This window comes from Carcharodon carcharias, chromosome 25, assembly GCF_017639515.1.
Source record: "Carcharodon carcharias isolate sCarCar2 chromosome 25, sCarCar2.pri, whole genome shotgun sequence".
Taxonomy (NCBI): Eukaryota; Metazoa; Chordata; class Chondrichthyes; order Lamniformes; family Lamnidae; genus Carcharodon; species Carcharodon carcharias.
This window is the reverse complement of record NC_054491.1, coordinates 14044502-14069574: the sequence shown is the minus strand read 5'-3', so window position 1 is coordinate 14069574 and position 25073 is coordinate 14044502. Positions and strand designations below refer to the sequence as shown.

General features: G+C 43.3%; 1 protein-coding gene across 3 annotated transcripts in view; it reads right to left on the bottom strand.

The window, feature by feature from the left end:
• The window catches only part of alg9 (ALG9 alpha-1,2-mannosyltransferase), a 233041-nt gene that overhangs the window by 22224 nt on the left and 185744 nt on the right, over nt 1-25073 (bottom strand). The window contains exon 15 of one of the 3 annotated variants that reach the window (XM_041174519.1): nt 776-912. The exons of the other annotated variants lie outside the window; for them this stretch is intronic. Coding sequence (XP_041030453.1) covers nt 864-912 — 49 coding nt within the window. The 3' untranslated portion in view covers nt 776-863. Of the gene's footprint in view, nt 1-775; nt 913-25073 lie in introns of those variants that run through there. 3 annotated transcript variants of the gene reach the window in all.

Below are 25073 nucleotides of genomic sequence, written 5' to 3'. Positions count from 1 at the left end.
CCAACACCAATGTGACTGTGCCTTGGCTTCTCAAGTCATTCAGCTGTTTCAAAGAATACTAAACAGTGCCGTGCAGTGCACTAAAGAGTGCAGTGGTTCACAACAATAGCCTCCACTGCCTTCTAAGGGCAACTAGAGCCAGCAATAAATGCTGGTCTTGTCAGCATCACCCATATCCTGAGAAGTATTTTTCAAAGAAGTCACTACATTCTAAAAGTAATTAATTGCACAAAACGCTGTGATATATACTTTAATGTTATTTGGTGCTATATAAATGAAAGTGTTATTATTACTTACAGACTACCTGTTGCGCCCAAAGACTTTTACCAAACAGCTGCTTTGAGGGACGCTAAGGTTGACAGCAAGGGAATTAACAGAGAGACAACAGCAGCTGTAAATCTAAGATTTTCCTTACAACCACAAACAGCAAAGAGCCATGTTTAGTAATTTTTTATGTAAAAAAATGCATTCATATCCTTATCATGGAAAACCAAAACTATTAATCTTTTATAAAATGCATCATTTCTCCCCTCCCCCAGCCCACTGCACATACACATAAAATCTTGCAAATATGTGACCTTTATGATGGCTCTGTTTTTCACACAGAGCACTGCAGGTTATGACGCAAATCTAGTGAGTTGCTAAGAGGAAAACACAATGTGCAGTACTTGATTAATTGATGAAATGAATGCCAAATCTGCAGTCTGAAGTGATGCTGAAAGGTCTACCAGACTTTCTGTCTCTGAGCCTGCAAAGGCTCCTTCATGCTCTGCCCGGGTTTCACTCCGTTAAATGGACTATGATTTGGGGTTCGGGTGCTTCGCCTCGTTAAAATTTGCAATCACAAGCAATGCTGGAATCATTTAAAAACAAAATCTTGGGGGATTACTTCTGGCACAAAGCTTCCTGCTTCTGAAAAACATTCACAGCAGAACTAGTCAGCAAACAATAATATAAAACTCACACCCCACCCCAATCAGTGTTACGTACATTGAATCATGTAACCTGAACATCAAGAAAACATCCTTTGCCTGCATTTTGTAACTGTAACCTTTTAGCACAACATTATCATGCTGCTATACAATGACGTGCACAACACAAATGTTAACTTTTGGGCATATGTCTTTCAATGGCGTTTATTATCTTCAAAGAAAAATTCCAGCCAAATTTACACAGATATAGAAGTGCCTCTAGCAGGTAACTAGAGATCAGTCAGCTTAACATCAAGAATAGATAGGTTTCTAGATTTCCAACAATATCAAATAAAATTAATGCTCATTTAGAAAGACGTGGTAAATTGTGGTAGCCAGCAAAATCTGTAAAAATGCAAGTTGTGCCTGACAAGTTTATTTTGGCTATTTGATGAAGTGGTGGAGATAAAGGAATGAAGTGGATGCTGCACATATTTTCAAAAAGGATTGAAAAGAGGCAGCAAGGTGGAGAAACACAAAGACATCAGAGACAAGTAATAAATTAACATTGGAACAGGTGGAATTTTACGCCAGTGGGATTTTAGGGTCCTGCTGAAGTCAATGGACTTTTGAGAAGCTCGCTGCATTTTACAGCCCTGCCATGCCACAATGGGGCAGTAAAATACTGCCCAATGAATTAATTGCCCTGGTGAAATTATCCTCGTGCCTTCTGACCCTGCCTCATCTGAAGACTACACTTGGTCTTCGCTCCTCATGTGTGATGCTACAAAAGGGCAACTCAGCTGGAAAGCTAAGATAAAATGCTGACATTGAAAAAGAACAGTTGCATCCGAGAAAGATGAGCTAATGTTTCAAGGCATTAACTGGCTCCAGGTGGGTAGTCAGTGAACAGAGGCATCACCACAATGGAACAGGCTACATGGACCAGTTGGTCTTTCCCTATTTAGCGATTCGGACATTTGTCCAGGAAGGCCCTTAGATAACAATGTAGACGTGGATTGACGAAGATCATTCAAATCATCACAATTATTATGGTTTCCTCCATTACAATGTCTAACAGCTTGTTACTTTTTAAAAAATTTGCTCCCTGGGATGTGGGTATTGCTTGCAAGGCCTTGTGAACTGCAGCAGTCCGTGTGCTGGAAGTACATCCTCAGTGCTGTTAGGAAGGGAGCTCCAATGATTTGACCCAGTGATAGTGAAGTAACAGTGATAAGTTTCCAGATCAGGACAGTGTGTTATTTGGTGGGGAACTTGTAGGTGGCATTATTCCCATGCACCTGTGGCCCTTTATTCTTCTAGGTCATAGAGGTAGCAGGTTTCGAAGGCATTGTTAAAGGAACATTGGACAACCAATGATTTGATTAGGGGGATGGTAACAGCATAGTATTGTTACTGGACTAGTAAGCTAAAGGCCAGGACTAATTCTCCAAAGATATGAGTTCAAATCCTAACATGGTAGCTGGGGCATTTTAATTCAATCAATTATGAAATAAAATGCTAGTCTCGTTGATAATGATCATGAAATTACTGGACTGCTATAAAAACTCATCTGGTTCATAAATGTCCATCAGGAGAGGAGATCCGCTATCCTTACGTGGTCTGGCCTATACGTGACTCCAGACTTTCAGCAATGTGACTGACTCTTAACTACCCTCTGAAATAGCCTAGCAAACCACTGCAGAGAAAATGAGCAGTGTATGTGTGTGTAACTACACCACTTGGACTACAGTGGTTTAAGAAAGCACCTCACCATCTCAACTAAGGGAAATCGGGAATGGGTAATGAATGATGGACTTGTCAGCAATAGTCACATCCGAAGATTGAATAATAAAAACTGTATGGATTATCAAAACGAAGAACTCTCTGATATCGATCCTCAAGAGTAGTTCTTCCCAGTGTCCTGGCCGATATTTCTCCCTCAATTATCATCACTAGAAACAGATTATCTAATCATTAACACATTATTGTTCATGGGACCTTGCTGTGTGCAAACCGCCTGCTGTGCTTCCTATATTACAACAGTGACTACACTTCAAAAAGTACTTCATTGGCTCTGAAATGCTCTGGGACATCCTGAGGTCATGAACGAACATAAGTCTTTTTCCTCAATCTGCTTTCTATCAGTTTTCCAGATTTCACTTTCTCCACACAGTTAGCTGAAATCTATCAAATCCCTCTTGGTCTTTTAAGTGAGTACTTTTCAGAAGCTGACTGACCTGATTTCCAAAATTAAGACTGCAATCCTACCACATACACATATAAACATGTTTGCTACCCTTAAAATAAAGATGCGTCCAATTGCCCTTCTACAAAGAGGAGGAATACACTTCAGGAATTAAATGGACAAGCGGGGACCATGTATGAATAATTGAGGGACATTTATAGAACAAATGGGGAACATGTATGGAACAAAAGATGAGGAGACAGTCCTTGAGGGTTTTCATGGCTATCACATTGATACAATCACCCGCTCTCTAAACTTCTACCTTCCCGAAAAAGTGGCTCTTCAGTTGAAATTCCAGATGCAAGAGGAAATCATGTCGAATCATCAGCATGAATATGATTTCAGACAGTCCCCGTTGAAAAAGTGAAACAAAAACAGAAAACACTGGAAATACTCAGCAGGTTACACAGTGTCTCTGGGGAGGATTCAGAAGTTAATATTCCAGATGTGAACCTCGCAGCAAAACTGGATGGAATATTGCAGATGAATAGCAGTTCAAAAGAAAAGGAACAAAGAGAAAGGGCAGGGAGTAATTGTGTGCACATGTGCGTACGCATGTGTACACACACACATACACACCCCAGCTGGCCAGTAAGTGTTCAAATAAAACTTTGGCAGAAGTGATATTAGCTAAAGGCAGTAAGGAGCATAATGAGAGAAATTTTTAGAAAATTAACAATAACATAGACATGGAGAAGGTTCTAACTGCCTTGGAATCTAGAAGGAGGAAGCAAAAATCAGGTTGCCACCAAAGATGTAGATCAGTTCTGTGTTCCAATAAATGGTCCCCACCCCAAGTTGCAACCCATTCCTTTCAAAATGCAGCACTCCCTTCCAACAAGTGTATAAAGTGAGGGCTACAATTAAGGGTTTTAAGTAAATAAAATCAATCGCATATGTGCTATTCATGCTTGTGTTGAGCTTCATTAGGACAGGCCAAAGTCGGTGATCAGAGCAGGAATAAAAACAGAAAATGCTGGAAACCCTCAGTGGGTCAGGCAGCATCTGTGAAGAGAGAAACAGAGTTAAGGTCAATGACCCCTTGTCAGATGCCACCTGACATTTTGAGTAACTCCAACACTTCCTGTTTCAGAGTTCCAGCATTCACTAAGATAAAAGCAAAATAATGCGGATGCTGAAAATCTGAAACAAGAACAGAAAGTGCTGAAAAAACTCAGCAGGTCTAACAGCTTCCGTGAAGAGAAAAAAAAAGAGTTAATGTTTCCAGTCCATATGACTCTTCTTCAGTGCTAAAGGGAAGTGAAAATGTGATGAAATTTTTATATTGTTTAAGAGGGATGGAGCAGGTGAAGCTGGATAGAAGAAGGCCGGTGATAGGTGGAGGCAAAGGAGAGATTGCCAGAGATGTCATGGACAAAAGGAGTTAATGGTAGTGGCACTGGCTAAAGGACGAGCTGATTGGCATTAAGGTCAGAAAGCAGAATGTGATAATAGCAGGACAAGGGTAAGCACTCAGGAAAGAACAACATGAACAAGTGATAGATGGCCCTTGTGGGGGTGGGGTGGGAGGAGGGGATGGTGGTGGGAAAAATGATAGGAAATAGGATAAAAGATAGGGATAAAACAATGAATAAAAATGAAAATAAATAAAAATAAAATAAGCAGATAAAAAATAAAAATGAAATGAAAAAATGAAAAAATGAAAATGAAATTCACAGTTACTTTGTTTTTGGTTTAGGGGTTGGAGCTGGATAGGGATTTAAACTGTCAAGTGTGAAGGAGCTCAAAGTCACACTTGTTGAGTGAGCTGAGGAGTTATGCAAAAAGGTCACCAAATTTGCCTTTGCCTCCCCTTCCCCCCACCCCCCCACCCCATTCTTTGTGGAGGAAATCATACTATGAGCAGTGAATACAGCATGCTAGGTTACAGGAAGTAACGTGTAAACTGCTGTCTTACCTTGGGAGAGTTTTTGGTGTTAGTGGTGGTTTGGCAGGAAGTGAATAAGATGGAGCAAAATCTCCTACACACGAATAGGAATATGCCAGGTGAAGGTTGGGATGCTAGAAGAATGAACAGGGGGTCCAATTTTAACCCACTGAAACATGTTCACTTACACAGAGTTAAAATCAGGCCCAAGATATCATTGGTGGGGGGGGCGGCGGGGGGGGGGGGGGGGTGGTGGACCCTTTGGATGTGACGAGAGGACGGAAGAAGAAAAGAAACGTTTGATAGTGGGAGCATGTTGGAGGTGGTGGATAGAGTTCAAAATAACCCATCACATGGAAAGAACGGTGGGGTTGAAGGTGAGGATAAGGAGGGGGGGTCCTATCACGGTTGCAAGAGAAGCATCCGGGGGTGAGGGCAGGAAATGGGGCGGACCTGGTCAAGGATGAATGATGCTGAAGAGAGAGGGGCTGAGAGCCTGCATCTAGTGGCACATGGTGGATTTCATGAAGTGACTAGTGGAAGTTTGAATGGTATCGGTGATCATGGGTGGGTCCAAAATAGGAAGGGTGACATTAGTTTTGGAATCTACGTGCAGCAAGTCAGGTGCTGAGAAAAACAATGTGACCGTGGAAACGAGTCTCAGCAAATCCATGGCCAAAATAATGATGGCAAAGTGAAAACAATGAAGGTAGTGAACAGAATGAAACAAAAGACGAGTGGAAATCGTATTGAAAAGATGAGGAGAACAAGCATTCCTAGAAGATAACTGACAGTGACTGAAACAATATGAACAATATAAAGTTCTCAACAGGAAATGGTTAAATGAAAGAAGTGATATTGGTGCGAGACAATGGGAGGCATAAGATGGAAATAAAAGATGTTAAAGACTTGTAGAGGAGACAGGTAGAAATGGAACCACTCTATGGGTTCTATTATATTTTTAAAGTGCGTGTTTTTCCCCTCTTTCCTTTGTTACTTTGCATTATTTTTCAATAAAAAGAATTGCATTTTATAGCACCTTTCATGGCCACATCCCATTGGTTTACAGCCTCTGAGGTACTTTTGAAGTGTAGTCACTGTTGTAATGTAGGGAACACAGCAGCCAATTTGAACACAGCAAGCTCCCACAAACAGCAATTTTTAAAAAATCCTTTCATGTGATGTGGGCATATCTGGCTAGGCCAGCATTTTTATTGCCTATCCCTAGTTGCCCTTGAGAAGGTGGTGGTGAGCTGCCTTATTGAACCACTGCAGTCCATGTGGTGTAGGCACACCCACAGTGCTGTTAGGAAGGGAGTTCCAGGATTTTGACCCAGTGAGAGTGAAGGAATGGCGATATATTTCCAAGTCATGAACATGTTCCAAGTACCCCCCTGCCACCCCCCCCATCCCACCACCCACCGCCCCCCCCCCCCACCCCACCACCCACCCACACAAACCAGCTTATATTTCACCTCTTTTCTATTTTTCCTTAGTTCTGGTGAAGAGTTATACGGACTCGAAACTTTAACTGTATTCCTCTCCGCAGATGCTGTCAGACCTGCTGAGTTTTTCCAGGTATTTTTGTTTTTGTTTTGGATTTCCAGCATCCGCAGTTTTTTGCTTTTATTTCCAAGTCAGGATGTGGTGTGGTTCCATTGTGTTCAACTGCAAAAACAACTTGCATTTATATAGCACCTTTAACATAGCAAAACACACCAAGGCACTCAAGAGTAAGATCCCGCTCAGGGACATACAAGAAATGAACAGTTGAAAGCAATTTCTTCCCCGCTTTGATGACTTGAGGTGAAGAGACATTTATCTGATGCTCTCAATACTGTTGAGCTATGCCATTTCGTCTGCTGTAAGGGATTGCACTCTACCAAATATGCTGCTGAAATACGTTGCTGCTGATGTTGTCAATGATGTTCAGCTCTCTTCTATTTAGTTCTGAGTGTCATTTACAGTTTTAGTTGGACTCAGTGTATCATCTATTTTTAATATGCATTTTCAGTGAGCCCTTTCCAAACTACAGCAGATGATTTATTCCACACAAAGTAGATATGAGGTCAGCCAATGAAGCAATGAGTTGCTTAGCCCTGTACAGATGAGCAACTCTTATCACATTTATAAGTTTAAGGCCCTATTTTGCTAAATCAATTAAGCAGTAACAATTTGCTCTGGGACAGCAGATTGTGACAGTCAGGTTGAATTATTCAATTGTACTTTATTTTTGTTACGTTTAGTGCAACATCAACATGAATTTATATAGTGCCTTGGTAAAACATCCCAAGGTGCTCCATGGCGGCAGTTAGCAAAGAAAATTTGACACCCAGCCACATAAGTAGATAGGTAGGTTTTAAAGAGTGGCTGAAAAGAGAGGCAGAGAGGTTTAAGGAGGAAATTCCTAAGCTTAGGGCCTTGACAGCTGAAGGCACCAGTGGTGCAGCGACTAAAATTGGGAATGCTGAAGTGGCCAAATTGCAGTAATAATAGCCACTTATTCCAGGGAGGAATGTACATTCCAACCATTGGAATGGAAACTTACTACCATGTGTAAAGTGTTTTTTTTTAACCCTCTCCTAGGGATGCTGTATAGTAACATTCTGATGTTCCTTAAAATAAAAGGATGGTGCACCCACAATTCTCTCCTCCCTGCATTTTAAAGTGTGTTGAAATCAAAAGTCAAACGTAATCTGACTGACTCCCCAAAGCCACAAGGCACAAGTCGAAGTGTGATCGAATATTCTCCATTTTCCCAGATTAGTGCGGCTCCAACAACACTCAAGAAACTCAACACTAGTCAGGACAAAGTACCTGGTAATTGGCAGCCCATCCCCCACCTTAAACATTCATTCCTTCCACTACTGGCGCATAGTGTCAGCAGTGTGCACCGTATACAAGATGCACTACACCTAATTGCCAAGGTTTTTTTTATTTGTTCACAGAATGTTGGCAACACTGGCTAGACCAACATTTATTGCCCATACCTAATTGCCCTTGAGAAGGTGGTGGTAAACCACCTTCTTGAACCGCTGCAGTACACGTACCTACACCCACAGTGCTGTTGGGTAGAGAATTCCAGGATGCTGACCCAGTAATAATGAAAGAACATCGTCATGGTTCCAAATCAGGAAGATGAATGGCTTGGAGGGGAACTTGCAGGTGGTGGTGTTCCTATGAATCTGTTGCCTTTATCTTTCTAGGCGGTTGATGTCATGTGTTCAGAAGGTGCTGCTGAAGGAAACTTGTTAATTTTCTGCAGTGCATCTTGTAGATGGTACACACTTGCTGCCATTGTGCATCAGAAGTGGAGAGAATGAATGTTGAAGATGGTGGATGGGGTGCCAATCTGCCAAATGCTGATTTGATCTATCAAGTTCGTTGAGTGTTGTGGGAGCTGCACTCATCCAGGCAAGTGGAGAGTATTCCATCACACTCGTGACTTATGCCTTGTAGATGGTGGACAGGGTTTGGAGTGTCAGAAAGTGAGTTACTCGCCACAGGATTCCTGCTCTTGTAGCCACAGTATTTAAAATAGCTGGTCTAGTTACATTTCCTGTCAATGGTGACCCAAGAATGTTGATAGTGGGGGAATTCAGCGATGGTAAAGCAAAATGCCGAATGTCAAGGGCAGATGGTTAGATTCTCACTTTTGGAGATGGTCATTGCCTGGCACTTGTATGGCATGAATGTTACTTGCCACATCAGCTCAAGCCTGAATACTGTCCAGGCCTTGCTGCATTTGTACATGGACTGCTTCAGTGTCTGAGGAGTCACGAATGGTGCTGAACATTGTGCAGTCATTAGTGAGCATCCCCACATCTGACCTTATGATGGTGCGAAGGTCACTGATGAAGCAGCTAAAGATGTTTGGCCGTAGGACACTATCCTGAGGAACTCCTTCAGCAATGTCCTGGGATGGAAATGACTGACCCCCAACAACTACAACCATCTTCCTTTGTGCTAGGTGAGACTCCAACCAGTGGAGAGTTTTCCCCCTGATTCCCATTGACTCCAGTTTTGCCAGGGCTCCTTGTTATCACATTTGGTCAGAAGCTGCCTTGATGTCAAGGGCAGTCGCTCTCACTTCACCTCTCGAGTTCAGCTCTTTTGTCCGTGTTTGGACCAAGGCCGTAAAAAGTCAGCAGCTGAGTGACCTTGGTGGAACCCAAACTGAGCAACATGAGCAGGTTATTGCTGAGTAAGTGCTGCTTGATAGCACTGTTGTTAACCCCCCTATACCACTTCGCTGATGAATCTTCCTCAGCACCTTCCAAATCCACATCTCTACCGCTTATAAAGACAAGAGCCATGGCACCTGCAAGTTCCACTCCAAGTCTAACTCCATCCTAACTTGGAAATATATCAGCGCTTCCGTCATCGCTGCTGGATAAAATCCTGGAAATCCCACCCTAACAGCAATGTGTGAATACCTTCACCACAGGAACGGCAACGGTTCAAAAAGGCAGCTCACCACCACCTCCTTAAGGGCAACTAGGCTTGGGCAATAAATATTGGCCTTGCCAATTACACCCACATCTCATGAATGAATAAGAAACACACTTTGTCTGGTCATCGACCTCAAACATTAACTATGTTTCTTTCTCCACAGATGCTGTCAGGCCTGCTGTGTTTTTCCAGCATTTTCTGTATTCCTTGTAGAATTCTTTACCCTCATGTACCTTTCCATTGTCCCACAGTCTACAGGCCCTAAAACTCCAAACCTGATCTCACTGAATCTCTACTTCTTTGTTTCCCTTGTCTTCCACTTTACTCCCTTCAACTTTAAGTGGCGGCCTTAAATGCTGGCCTTCATCCTTTCACCTTAAGTGTATTTGTTTTAAAAGAGGAAGAAGTGCTTTTTGCAGTGCAAATTATTTCTCCTTTTAAGTACTATTTAACAAGTGCTGTGTTCTGAGGAGAAATGACGCATCGCATAGTCTTCCACATCACTGGGGACACCTAGCAACTCATTTTGGCATGGATGCCTTCAATGCGCTGAGTTAACATCAGCCACCAGATTGCCATTTTTGCCTTTACCGAACGCCAATTTGGAGCTGCCACTCATTCCCCAGTAATTACTGAGTGAGTGCTGCTGTGTATTCAGCCAAGCACGGAGCCAGGAAATAAACAGCAACTTCCAACTGAAACCCAGGGTCATGAAGAATGTTGACCCCCCTCCCTCCCCCCCACTCCCATATCACTTGCTGACTGAACCAGTTCTGCTATATTACTGCAAAGTTTTTAAATTTGCAGAGTGGGAGGCGGTGTTGGGATTGGGTGGGTGGCGGGGTGGGGTGGGGTTGCAGATGTAAGAAATGTGTCAAATTCGACACTTCTGCCTGCTATCCAGTAACTGGAGCTGCAAATGCACAAGCTTAGCATACGGTCTTAAAACTGGTTGGGGCTCAGTTCTGTTAACAGATAACTAGCCTGCCAACACTGACTACCTCGGATGCAGGAGGCTGCCAATGCCATCGGAATCCTACCTCAGCCAGATTTGGGTGCTTTTAGGAGAGGGGAACAGAGAAAATCTGCAAAAAAGGAAACAGAGGAAAGAAGGCTGAGTGAGTGGGTGATGGGAGTGGGGGAAGGCCAATGTTCTGACCCCATGATTTTATGGTGCAGTCTGATTTGACACTTGGAGGTCAAGCTGCTTTCTCTGTGCAAGATCAGTCTCTCCCAATGAGATAAAAGATTGTTATTTCTTGCCTATGCCATAACATTGCACTTTACAGAGATATAATGAAATGGCAACGACAAAGCAGCTGTCTGCACCGCATAATTAGTGCAAGGCTCAGTGTGCTTTCTAATTCAATTACCAGGTTCATTTATCAGCGCAATGAATTGTTCTACATCTGAGAATTCACTTGCACTTGATGACGTTAATGAGAGAGTTTCCGCCTGTCCCAGTTGCCACTGGTTCAGTAACAGTGCACTCAGCTGCAGGGATGAGATATGAATTTAAGTTAAAAAACACACACACACACACACACACACACACACTGCACGCACACAAAAAACAAAATTGTTATTTCATTTACCAGCTTTGCATCATCTTCTCGCACGGTAGCTGTGGTGCACTATGACTGACAGGCAATAAATCCTTTGACTTTCAAATTCCATCGCAGCCTAGCAACCTCATTGGAATTTGCATGGGATGCCAGACACCACCTAACCAAAGCTGCAAGATAAGTACCTTGCTTGTCCTGCTTTCTACCCTTAATTAGCACATTCCTTAGATAATATCACCACCTTCAACACCTCTTTGTCCTTTTGTCTGTGACATCTTTTGGCTATCTCCACCTATCACTGGCTCTACTTGTCCCACCCCCCCCACCCCAGCCTTAAACCAGCTTATATTTCACCTCTCTTCTATTTTTACTTAGTTCTGTTGAAGGGTCATTCGGACTCGAAACGTTAACTGTGTTCCTCTCCGCAGATGCTGCCAGACTTGCTGAGTTTTTCCAGGTATTTTTGTTTTTGTTCCTAATCCTGATTCTGGCTAGAAAATATGTTTTTGAATGGAGACATGTCTGAGCTTAGCTGCACTGCCATAGGAACTAAAGTTGACCATTCAGTAGCTCAAGTTTGTTCTGTCACTCAGTAAGAACGTGGCTGTTGTACCAACACCCACTGCCTGGCCGTGCTCATATGGATGGTGACCTGGAGTCAGGAGGCAGGCTTCACTGCACATTTTGGAAAATCTGGTAACAAAGACCAGAATATTGAATATGGAATTTGTCTACTTTTGAAAATACTCAAATACTACACATTTCTGTACTCTGACACTAATTTTTGTAGCAGAATAGACAGAATTACAGAACTGTTACTGCACAGGAGGCCATTCAGCGCATTGTGTCTGTGCTAGCTCCCCACAGGAACAATTTATTTAGTGCCACTCTTCCACCTTTTCCACATAATAATCCAATTCCCTCTTGAATGCCTCAATTGAGCCTGCCCCCACCACACTCTCAGGCAGTGCATTCCAGGCCCTAAATATTCACTGTGTGAAAAGTTTTTCCTCATGTCGTCATTGCTTCTTTTTTCAATTACCTTAAATGCATGCCCTCTGGTTCTTGACCCTTCCACCAATGGGAACACTTGTTCCCAACCTACTTTGTCCAGGCTCCTCCTGGTTTTAAATATCCTTACTAAATCGCCTCTTAACCTCCCCTTCTCTAAGAGAAACAACCCCAACATCTGCTTGACAGGATAGATGCAGGAAGGATGTTTCCCTTGGCTGGGGGGTGTCTAGAACCAGGGGACAGGATTCAGGATAAGTGGTAGGCCATTTAGGACTGAGATGTGGAGGAATTTCTCAGAGGGTGGTGAATCTTGGGAATTCTCTACCCCTGAGGGCTGTGGAGTCTCAGTCATTGAGTACATTCAAGATAGCGATCGATAGATTTCTGGATATTAATGATGTCAAGAGATACAGGGAAAATAATGGCTTTGAGATGGACAATCAGCCATGATCTTCTTAAATTGTGCAGCATAATCTAGGGGCTGAATGGCCTACTCCTGCTCCATTTCCTATATTCCAACTTCATCAGTCTATCTTCGTAACTGAAGATTCTCATCCTTTGGAACCATTCTCATTAATCTTTTATACACTCAGTCCAATGCCTTCACATCTTTCCTAAAGTGTGGTGCCCAGAACCAGATGCAATACTCTAGTTGAAGCTGAACCAGTGTTGTATACAAAAAGGTATTTTAAGCTTCTGTCTCACTCCACTGTTGTCACTGTCTGTTTACATCATCGTTCTCTAACAGCAAACATTTCATCAGAGTTTTCACGTGCAACTGTGCTTTCTTCAATGGATTGATCAATTGTCTCTTTTACAAGGAGGGACCTTATGGAATTAAGCTTACGAATGGCTCCCTATTGTAACAAGTATTCACTGTCTCCTGACACATTGCTTTAATCCAAAAGTATCTAAATGGCTCCTTTTGTTTCAGCCCTCAATTTAACATGTACATGTTCCACAGCCGCTGTGGAAGTTGGCACCAACAATTGGCTATGCAGCATTAGTTGAAACAATAAATGCACTGCCCAATGGAGCCTTCAGCCATACAAATAAGGAAAGCCCATGCTTGATCACTGAGCCCCAATTTTAGCCCCCACACCCACTTCCCATGCATGACAAGAATAACATTAAACACGTGGCAGGTAGAAACACACCAGATTTCTGTGAGGCATGTGCAATGGTCCATTTTGACAGGAGTATTTTAGATGGAGTGTGAGGTGGCTGAAGGCTTTGCTGAGATTCAAAAGTCAGGGTTTGATGATGTATTTGAGACCCGGTCGCTATTTCTACTTGCTGGTTATGCATTCAGTATCCTGTATAGGAATGTTCCTCCAGGTACTATAAGGAAACACTGGACTTCCCCCTCCAAGCTAAGCTTTACCTGGCTCAACTGCAATCATTTTCAGATCCTCTCTCTCCCTTCTGATCCACTCATCTAATGGCTGGGGACCGTTCCTGCGGCCACATGTCGTACTCACACCAGTCCTGTCCACTTCCTCTTCATTCTTGCCAGGAGCCAAGGCTGGACTATGGTTAATGCGACCTGAGTCATACATTGGCAAATTGAGACCAAGCTTGCCACCTGCTTTGCTAGTATTGTGCTGAACAGAGTATAAACCCAGGTTTGGCTCTTTTCAGAGTTAACTCACCTCAGCTGGAGTGATGAAGAGTGTTACAGTCTCAGGGGTCCAGGTCATCAGGGGCAAATTAGCAACACTTGCCGAGAGTGCAAATGTGGATATTGGGCGAGGATCGAATTGGACTTGGCCTAATTTCCCAATAGTTGATGAGACTACTGGCATCACCACCCCCCACCACCCCTTGAGTAAGCATTAATGCAACACAAAACAATTTGCGCCTTTAACAGTCTAAGACACTTCACAGGAGTGCTGACAAATCAAACTTGACACTGAGTCACATGTGGAAATATTAGGACAGGTGACCAAATGATTGGTCACAGAGGGAGATCTTGAAGAAAATTGAGATAAAGAGGTTTAGGGAGGAAATTCTAGACCTAGAGATACAGCAGAATGGTACACAAAGTTCACAATATGATGGATGGATAATATTCATTGACCAGTCTGTCTTGATTTCACTCTGTTATAAAAATAAATAATACCGGAGTCTGGGTTATCCATTTAAATAGTCTTTCAATTGGGTCTTTCAACTATGGAAGCTGGGCTCAAATTCACTTTGGACAGGTGAAGTGAAAATCTCCCCTCTCTATTGGTTGTAAAGACCCTTTGAGTTTAAGCCAACGCAACCAAATTTCTCCTAATTTATGCCCTTAATGTCTGGTAGTGGTGTGTGTGTTACAGTTCACTCAGCGAGTCCAAGTTGCTGTGGCAACATACACTTTTACATGCGCATTGTAGTCTGAAGCTGTGGATAGTGACGGTAGAGACTCTCGCTTTCTTTCTATCACATGGCTGACCAGGAATCTCTCCCACTCTTACTGCTGGCCATTGGCGTGTTTTGGAAGGATTTGCAGATTGGTACACAACCTCTTTGGACGCGCTATGAATGCACCTTCCGTGGCCATCAAGCCCTGGAGTTGGATTCGAACCTGGAGCTTCTGACTCAGAGGCAGGGACGTTACCCACTGCGGTACCAAGATCTCAAACAAATGTCTGGTACAAAATCCAAGACTAATTTGATGGGGGCTTTGTGATACTAAAGCCCCTTTCATCTCAGGTCCTCCACCTCTCAGGCAGAAATTAAGAGATTTCATCACAAATTTGTATTAAATTGGCCAACTCACTTTGAATGGTGGGCAGGTATGGGAAAGAGGATAAGGGGCTGAGATAGCTTGTTGAGGCAATAATGGGTGCTTTATTCTATGCCTTTCCTGCAATATCTAACCTGCGGGGGTTTGGGGGGGTGGGTAGTGCTGCTGGTGGGAAGTGATTGAAGTTGGCACTGGGCACCTGAAAGCAAAAATAATTAAATCATTAGCTCAGAATTCCTAACATTAATCATGACATTGTAAGGAATGCAAGCTATTTTGGCTTTCCCTTGAAATGGAACCCATGCACAAAACAGCAACAAATCCTTCGACATTACCTACAGTCTTTGCTCAAAAGGCGATCAAGGTCATTTTCTTTGCATTCAAAGGAAGAGGACAGCAATACAGCTTAACTCAAATCTGTTGTCAAAGCCCAAATTATTAAAGAAAAAATTGAAATCAGTCTGAATAAGTAACTACACTTCTGAAGGCTCTACTTCAAAACAGAATACAAAGCCTTAATAAGATTCTAATCTTATCTTTCACTATTTCTGATTCGGTAATGGTCCAGATCGATTTAGCTGCATTGGCATTTAACATCAACTACTAGACTTCCAACACTAACGCCCCATGGAATTTTAAAGAATAAATAGATTTAATCAAGGATTTAGCTAACGACTTCAGAATTTCACAATTACAACCATCCCTTCCCTCACAAATTCTTTAGATTTTCCCGCTTTGATCTTCATGGCCATTTATCAACTGTGATTGAGAATGAGTGAGACACAGACTAGTTCCCAAGCCTCTATCAACGCTACCCTGAACTAGCAATTGCGAGCATCGTTTGGGGAAAAATGCAGCATCAATCCTACCTTCCAGGATGCTCTGATTTCTACATGTTTCAGCCTCAGATGAGAAGATTGTCCTATGAGGAAAGACTGTGTAAGAATAGGCCTATATTCCCTGGAGTTTGGAAGGATGAGAGATGATCTCAATGAAATGTATAAGATTTTGAGAGCGCTTGAAGGAACAGATACTGAGGAGCCGTCTCCCTCGCTGGTGAGTGTGGAACTAACAGTCTTAAGGCCGAATTTTCACACCCGAGTTGGGAAAATTTCGAATTCCACAAACTTGACTTGGGAGAGAGTGCTTCGGACAGTTAGGTTTTCATTCTGGGGGTGGGTGGGGGGCATAGTGGGTGGGGGGGCGTGGTGGATGATAACTGGAGCCAGGCCTGCTGCTCCTGGAAAGTGTGTGGAGGCAGCCATGAGGCTGCCAGATGCTGAGGTGGGCTGTTTAAAAGGCTCACCTCAGTGCTCTGGGACTTTCTACAGCTGTAAAAAAACAGTAAAGCCAAAAAGAGCCCTCTAGCCCTCAGCCTTCCCACACCCTCACCGTCCACCCACACATTCCCCACGTCCCATTCATGCCAACTCAGGTCACCTCTTGCCCCCACCCCACACACCCCCATGGTGCCTCATATCTTCCATGCCAAGCTATGCCCCTCTGCAACCCATGGCCCTTTATAGTCCCTATTCCAACTTATTGCCAACTCATGCCAATCCATGCCTCGCACCCACCCTTTGCCCTTACACCCTCCACGCCAATTTACCCAGTATCCACCATGGACAGACCTCAGAAGTCATGTTGAGATGAAATAAAATAAAGTTCTAAGTGTCTACTGTTGACTTAATAATTTAAAAAAAACACTCATTGATAAAAATCCATTCAATACATTTACATTCCTTCAAGTACTTAATCTCAATGAAAACAGGCATTTTTATTCCTAGCCCCACATCAACCACTCAGAGCTGTCAAAGTGTGAAATTAAAAGGTCCCCACTGTGAAAATGCTAGGTTGTGGAATCAGTCATGCAACACTAATTCTCTAGCAATAACCCTCAGGCTTATGTCAATAGACAGTGAAATTGCAAGGAATCACAGCATGCTGTTTTTTTTAAAATTAAGGGCTTGGGGATTTAAATGCCTTGACATCTTGACAGTTCCAATGAATTTATCCACTTTTTATGCACATTCACGTCTACTGTTAACAATACCAAAGGGCACTTGACCTCCCTCAAATAGCACTTTATCTTTCCCAAACATCACCTTACCTCTCCCAAAGAACACCTTACCTCTCCCAAAGGTGATGAACCTGGACCTATCCAAAGGGGTACCCAGCATCTCCCAATGTCACTGGCAGCTTTAGGCCTTTTGCTCAAATGTTTAACGCTCATGAGTCATGTTTTGCGCATCCCACTAACTAAAATTGCATCTGTTTGAGGCAGCTGCGCTTTTACATATGCAGCTGCCTTCGTGAACTGGATGTGCAAACTACGGTCCATGCCTGTTTCCCCACCCCCAGCAAAAACGTGGGTACTGAGCTCGGGGGCAGGACTTCTGGAATTGGGGCTCCGATGTCATTTTGGCTAAGTCGGAGACCCCTTCGGTGTCCGTGAAAATTTGGGCCCTAGTCTCACAATAAGGGATTGGCTATTTAGGGCAGGGATGAGGACAGAGCACCGAGAATCTCTGTATTTACTACCCCAAAGGGCAGGGGATGCTCAGTCGCTGAATATATTCCAACTGAGATCAACGGATTATTGGGCACAAAGGGGTTCGAAGGATATGAGGATAGGGTGGGAAAGTGGAGAGACACCAGCCATGACCTTATTGAATGGCAGAGCAGATTTGAGAGGTCATGTGGCCTATGCCTGCTCCTACAGGAATGTGCCTGGGCTCTGAGTTCAAGCGCAATGGGGAACTACCCCACCACCATGGGTACAACGTGTATGCCCTCCAAATATTGCATGACCCTCCATCCAAAATAACTTTTCTTACGTAAATTAATAGAATGTGGGTTTATTCAAGTTTGCTTGTTGCAATTCTTTATGCTGAAAAGAATATTCATAGTACATTTATCAAAAGTATTTTTCTGCTGTAATGTTGCAGATTGTCAGGGGACACAAAGTGGATTCACTGGCAAAAACATGAAGCAAAGTGGAAAATAAAATAGTTACCTCAGAAGGAGCTCAAGAGTTCAGGCCTTCCATTACTTGCTCGAATAAAACCTCAGAATCAAATAAATTACCTTGTAAAGTAAAAACAGTCCCAGAGATACCAGAAGTTAAATACTATAACCACAAATTGATACATTGCAAGGCAGTGGTCTCATAGGATCTTGCAGCACAGTAGGTGGTTATAGGGCCCATTGAGCTTGTGCCAGTTCTGTACTTCAGCTATCTAAGTAGTCCCCATAGCCCTGAAATTTTCCTCTTCAAGTGCATATTGAATTCTTAACATTGAAACTCCTTCCTCTACTCTTTCAGGCAGGGGGTTGAAGCATGTTTTTAATTCTTTCAGGGAATGTGGGCATGGCTGGTGTTGCAAGCATTTGTTGCCCATCCAACTGAGTGGCTTGCTAGGCTATTTGGGAGGGCAGTTAAGAGTCAGATGTAGTTCAGACCAGGTAAGGATGGCAGATTTCCTTCCTTAAAGTGAACCAGGTGAGTTTTTGCAACAATCGACAACTGTTATCATGGTCACTATTATTGAGACTAGCTTTACTCCAGTTTTATTGATTGAATTTGAATTCCACCAGCTGCTATGGGATTTTAAACCGTGGCTGGAATCGTCCCAGATTTGCATTAAGTGCGGTAGTGGGCACAAAAATGGACGTTTTACCCTCTAGCCACAGTGACGAGTTTTCACACCGTATCATCCCAATCCCGGTTCATTAATCATTCATTCCCGGGAAACATGCCGTTTCGCTCCCGGGCAGCCTCTGAATAGCCTGCCAGACCGTCACCTTTCCGCTTCCTCATGCTGGGTGTATTTAAAGTGCAGCTGCGCACACACCTCTCAGTGCTCCCAGCCCAAGGCTGCTGCACAGAAGACGTGGCCCCGAAAGGCAAGAAGACTGCAGCCCTTCTGGATACCGTCGGAGCCCACTGGGATGTCCTCTACCTCTGCTCTGGCCGCAGGAGGTCCATCAGTGTCACCACTCCAGTTTGGAGGCAGTGGCAGTGGTGGTCAGTGCCAATGCTGCACAGGAGAGGTTCGCCACCCAGTACAGAAAGAAGATGAATTATCTCATCCATGCCGCCGGGGTAAAGCAACCAGCTCATCAACTCACACACTCACAAGTCCATCACGTTCACTGGCAACTCACTCACTGCCAGTTCAAGGGACACCACCACTCACTCCCTCACACACACCCTCACATCTCCATCTGGCTTCTTCTCCTCTGGAGGCTGCCTCCTCAGCCCTCACCCTCTTGAGGCCACTTGCACAGATCAACATGTGGCCCAACACACACCCAGGGATACAACCCTTCCCCAGGAATGCCCCCCGCCCTGCAACCTCTTCCCTCGCCTGAGGCCACTTCTACCCGCTGCCTTAAGCAAGCCATAGCCCTGCAGTTGTTGAAAAGCCACCCCTGCCTGACGGCTGCTCTTGTAAGTACAGACCTGCCCGTGAGCCCCTCTAAAAGTGATGTGGTGCTGCCTGCGAAGCCTGGTGCTGATGACCGCGAGTGCTGCCTGAAGCAAGGTGGGCAAACAAGCCTCAGAGTCCCGAGTGAAGGGCAGCTCGCCAGGTATACTTCGCTTATGTTCAGCTGTGAAACACGTTGGCGTGCAATCGCGCCGACATGCCCGGCTGATCCAGCGTAGGGGTGGGGTGGGGGGGTGATTATGCTAGCTGGGCTTCTGCAATGTATTACAACGAAGGTCCCGACGTGCGGCGGCAGGAAACGTGGGCCGCCATGGACGGGCGGAGCAGGTAATTGCAAACTAGTTTCACGACATCGTGAATCCGATTTTTGGCTTTCCCGCCATATTGTTCGCTCACGCCTGCCATGGCGCCTGACGCCAGCAGAAGCGGAAAATTCCGCCCCATGTCCCCGGAGCACTTGCCTGGGCTTTTGGATTACAGGCCCAATGGCATTACCATTACTCCAACATCTCCCCGTGGTGGTAACGTTACTGGGCTATTAATCCAGAGGTCTGGCCTAATGCTCTGGAGACGAGATCTCAAGTCTCACTACAGCAGTTGGAGAAAAGTTAAATTCAATTAATGGATAAATCTGGGATAAAATAACAATAATTAATTATGATCATGAAACTATTGGATTGTCGTAAAACCCATCTAGTTCACTAATGTCCTTCCAAGGAGGAAATCTGCCATCCTTACCCGGTCTGGCCTACATGTGACTCTCGGCTCTTAACTGCCCACTGAAATGGCCTAGCAAGCCACTCAAATCGCTACAGAAACAATGGGTGTGCCTACACCACGTGGACTGCTGTGGTTCAAGAAGGGGCTCACCGCCATCTTCTCAAGGGCAATTAAGGATGGGCAATAATTGCTGGCCTTGCCAGTAATGCTCACACCCCAGGAGCTAAAGAAAATCTCAGGTTTGAGATAATAAAATGTTTAATCTTCACTCCATAGTTTATTGGAACACACTGAAATGAGGCACTGTCTTGTAGATGGCATTTTTTTCTCTTTTACTCAGTAGTTTAGGCAGAAGCAAATATCACAGTAGATATCGATGGACAGAATTTCCGTGCCTTTGAAGCAAGGGAGAGTCTCCACTGAAGGAGTAATAACTGCTAGTTAACATTGCAAGTTTATTAAGTGACAATGTGCAGCGGATTATTAGAAAACAGCACACTCAGTACACTTGACATTAATTATACTGCACCCAAGTGTGAGCTGAATATCAAGTGAGGTCAGAAGCACAGGCTTCCATTTCTGTGCTGTGAAGTGGCTGGTTCCCAGCATGTTGCAAACAGCTTTATATCCTGCAAAGATCAAATGCACTCCTGCACAATACAGGATTCAATGTGTCTGACATATAGACATACTACAGACACTCGGCGAACCCCACAATTATCACCTTCCTAAACTTATGAAATCGTATACAAAGAATGATTTCATTTATTTCATTTCACATACTGCTAACAGTATATTTGCATTGCCAGTAACATGAATTAAAGGGGTATGGAGAGAGGGGAGGGGAATGGACCTAAGTGGAGAGCTCTGTCCGGGAGCTGGCACGGTTGATAAGGCCTTCTGTAATTTTTAATACAGCAAATACTGAAATTCACGTAAGAGCAGTAGATGTTGGAGATACGGAGCAGGTTGATTATTATAAATGAAAGGGAAAGAAGAGATAAAGTTTCATGAGCAATTCTTCATTGACACTGAATAGTGTTGTCTTAAATTTTTCTTTCATATACAAGGCAGGCACAGTAATTCACGAAGAAAAACTACATATTCAGTTAGTAGAGTTTATAAAATTCATTCCTGCCAGAAGGGATATATTCACTGTTGTCTCTCAACTTCAACAAAAGAAAAATAGACATGACTTTTATTTTGTATGCATTCATGGGATGTGGGCTTCGCTGGCTGGGCCAGCATTTATTGCCAATTATAAAGCGAGAAAAACATACATTCCACTTACACCTATTGCTTCACTGGTATGATACCCATTTGGAAAAATAGCAACATAGTAAATAGGAGCAGGAGCAGGCCATTCAGCCCTCTGGAGCCTGCTCCGCCATTCAGTGTGATCATGGCTGATCCTCTACCTCAATGTCATACTCCCGCTCTTTTCCCATACCCCTTGAGGCCTTTAGTGACTAGAAATCTATCTATTTCCTTCTTAAGTATATTCAGTGAGTTGACCTCCACAGGCTTCTGTGGTAGAGAATTCCACAGGTTCACCACCCTCTGAGTGAAGTAATTTCTCATCTCAGTCCTACACTATATGCTCAGACTGGCCTACCCAGGATCCTCAGACTGTTACCCCTTGTTCTAGACTCCCCCCTCCCAAACCAGCCAGAGGAAACATCAACCCTGCATCCACTCTCAGAATTTTATACGTTTCAATGAGATCTCCTCTCATTCTTCTAAATTCCAGTGAACACAGGCCTAGTCAACCGAATCTCTCCTCATATGACAATCCTTCCATCCTAGGAATCAGTCTGGTGAACATTTGCTGCACTCCCTCTACGGCAAGTATATCCTCTCTTAGGTAAGTAGACCGAAACTGCACACAATACTCAAGGTGTGGTCTCACCATGGTCCTGTACAGCTGCAGTAAGACATCCTTGTCCCTATACTCAAATCCTCTTGCAACGAAGGCCAACATACATTTGCCTTCCTAATTGCTTGCTGTCCGTGCAAGCTTGCTTTCAGTGACTGGTGTACAAGGACACCCAAACCCCTTTGTACATCAACATTTCCCAATCTATCATCATTTAAATAATACCCTGCCATTTTGTTTTTCCCACCAAAGTGGATAACTTCACACTTATCCATGTTATACTGCATCTGCCACGTATTTGCCCACTCACTCAACTTGTCTAAATCACCTTCAAGTCTCTTTACATCCTCCACACCACTCACATTCCCAGTGAGTTTTGTGTCATCAGCAAACTTGGAAGTATTACATTTGGTTCCCTCATCCAAATCATTGATATATTGTGAATAGCCAGGGCCCAAGTACTGATCCCTGTGGTACCCCACTAGTCACTGCCTGCCACTCTGAAAAAGACCCACTTATTCCTACTCTGTTTTCTGTCTGCTAACCAATTCTCAATCCATGCCAATATATTACCCCCAGTTCCATGTGCTTTTATTTTGTACACTAACCTCTTATATAAAATGGATCACTTTATATAAAACTTTCTGAAAATCCAAATACACCACATCCAATGATTCTCCTATATCTACTCTACTAGTTATGTCCTCAAAAAACTCTAGTCGATTTGTCAAATATGATTTCCCTTTCATAAATCCATTTTGACTTTGTCTAACCCTTTTGAAATTTTCTAAGTGTCCTGTTCTCACATCCTTCATAACAAACTCGAGCATTTTCCCTACAACTATGATAGGCTATAATTCCGTGTTTTCTTCCTCCCTCCTTTTTTAAATAGTGGGGTTACATTTGCCCTCCAATCTCCTAGGAGTTTACCAGAATCTAAAGAATTTTGGAAGATGACAACCAAAGCATCCACTATTTCCATGGTAACCTCCTTTAGTTCCCTGGGATGTAGATTATCCAGCCCTGAGGCTTTATAGGCTTTCAATCCCATTAATTTCTCCAGCACAATTTTTTACCAATACTAATTTCCTTCAATTCCTCCTTCTCACTAGACCCTTGGTTCCCTAGTATTTCTGGGAAGTTATTTGTGTCTTCCTCTGTGAAGACAGAACTAAAGCAGTTGGTTAATTGCTCTGCCATTTCCCTGTTCTCTATCATAAATCCTCCTGTTTCGGACTGTAAGGGACCTACATTTGTCTTCACTAATATTTTTCCTTTTTATGTACTTATAGAAGCTTTTACATTCCGCTTTTATGTTCCTTGCAAGTTTACTCTCATACTCTATTTTTCTCCTCTTGATCAACCTCTTTGTCCTCATTTGCTGAATTCTAAACTGTTTCAAATCCTCAGGTTTGCTACTTTATCTAGCAACTTTATTGACTCCTCTTTGGATCTACACTATCCTTAATTTTTTTAGTAAGCCAGTGTTGGGCCACTTTTCCTGCTGTGTTTTTGCGCCAGAAAAGTATGTATAACTGTTGCAATGCCTGCATTCATTTCTTAAATATTAGCCACTGCCTATCCACCATCATACCTGTTAATGAAGTTCCCCAAACTATTGTAACCAACTCACCCCTCATGCCTTTGTAGTTTCCTTTGCTTGGATTTAGGACCCTAGTTTCGCATTGGACTACTTCACTTTCCATCCTAATGAAGGATTCTATCATGTTATGGTCACTCTTCCCTAAAGGGCCACACACAAGATTGTTAATTAGCCCCTTCTCATTGCACAATACGAAATCTAGGATAGCCTGTTCCCCAGTTGGTTCCTCGACGTAATGGTCTAAAAAAGCCATCTTGTACACAGTCCAGGAATTCATCCGCCACAATGTTATTGATAATTTCGTTTGCCCAGTCTATATGTAGATTAAAGTCACTCATAATTACTGTAGCACTCTTGTTACATGCATCTCTAATTTCCTGTTTAATGCCATCCCCTACCTTATCACTACTGTTTGGAGGCCCATAGGCAATTCCCACTAGTGTCTTCCGCTCCTTGTTGGTCCTCAGCTCCACCCAAACTGATTTGACATCTCGATTTTCTAAGTCAATATCCTCTTCTACTATCGCACTGATTTCATCCTTAACTAACAACACCACACCACCTCCTTTTCCTTTTTGCCTGTCAATCCTAAATATCAAATGCCCTTGGATATTCATTTCCCAGCCTTGGTCACCCTGCAGCCATGCCTCCATAATTACAATCATATCGGACCTGGCTACATCTATTAGCACCATTAATGCGTCTACCTTATTGTGAATGTTCCATGCATTCAGATACAGTGCCTTTAGACTTGCCTTTTTAACATTTTTACACTTTTTTTGTACTATGGTCCTATTTGCTGCTCACCCTTGTTTTCTCTGCCTTCCACTTTTGCTTTTTACTTCTCTATCTTTCATTTCTATCTTTGTTTTTTCTCTCTTGTGTCTCCCGCTCAGGTTCCCATCCTCCTGCCAATCTAGTTTAAACCCTCTCCCAGAGTGCTAGGGCATATCCCCAAAAAATACTTGTCTGTCTTAAATTGTCTTCGCCCTCTATCTTAACGGGTGAGTTAAATCATATAACTTACACGTGTTAAAACTTTTATGAAGATAGCAGGGAGAAAAATTTCAAAGAAATGAGTTAAGTCCTGGTATTGCCCACTGAATAATGTTAGGGTCAAGGCATCTTTGCTTGGTGAAGCGTAGAAGGTACATTTTCTGGCATTCTTGCAAAACAATGTAGATGCAAGTCACAAGTCAGTTTACCCAATAAGTTTATTGTTGTTGCACCTTTCCACGCAAAACAATGTTTAACTTCTGAACTGCTTTGACAGATGGAAGCAATTTGCTTAGAGCAGTTCATGTAGATGCCCTTGTGGTGAAAAACATGTTGAGTTATGTGATGCACCAAAGTGATTGACCCTGGGTGTCATCATTCTTGGGGCATGACTTTATGCTGCAAATAATTTTTATTTATTTACTCACTGCAATGTGGGCGTCACTGGCCAGGCCAGCATTTATTGCTCATTTCTAATTGCCCTTGAGAAGGTAGTGGTGAGCTGCCTTCTTGAATCACTGAAATAGATGTAGTGTAGGTGCTGTGAGGAAGGGAATTCCAGGATTTTGACAGTGGCAATATATTTTCAAGTCAGGATGGTGCGTGGCTTGGAGGGGA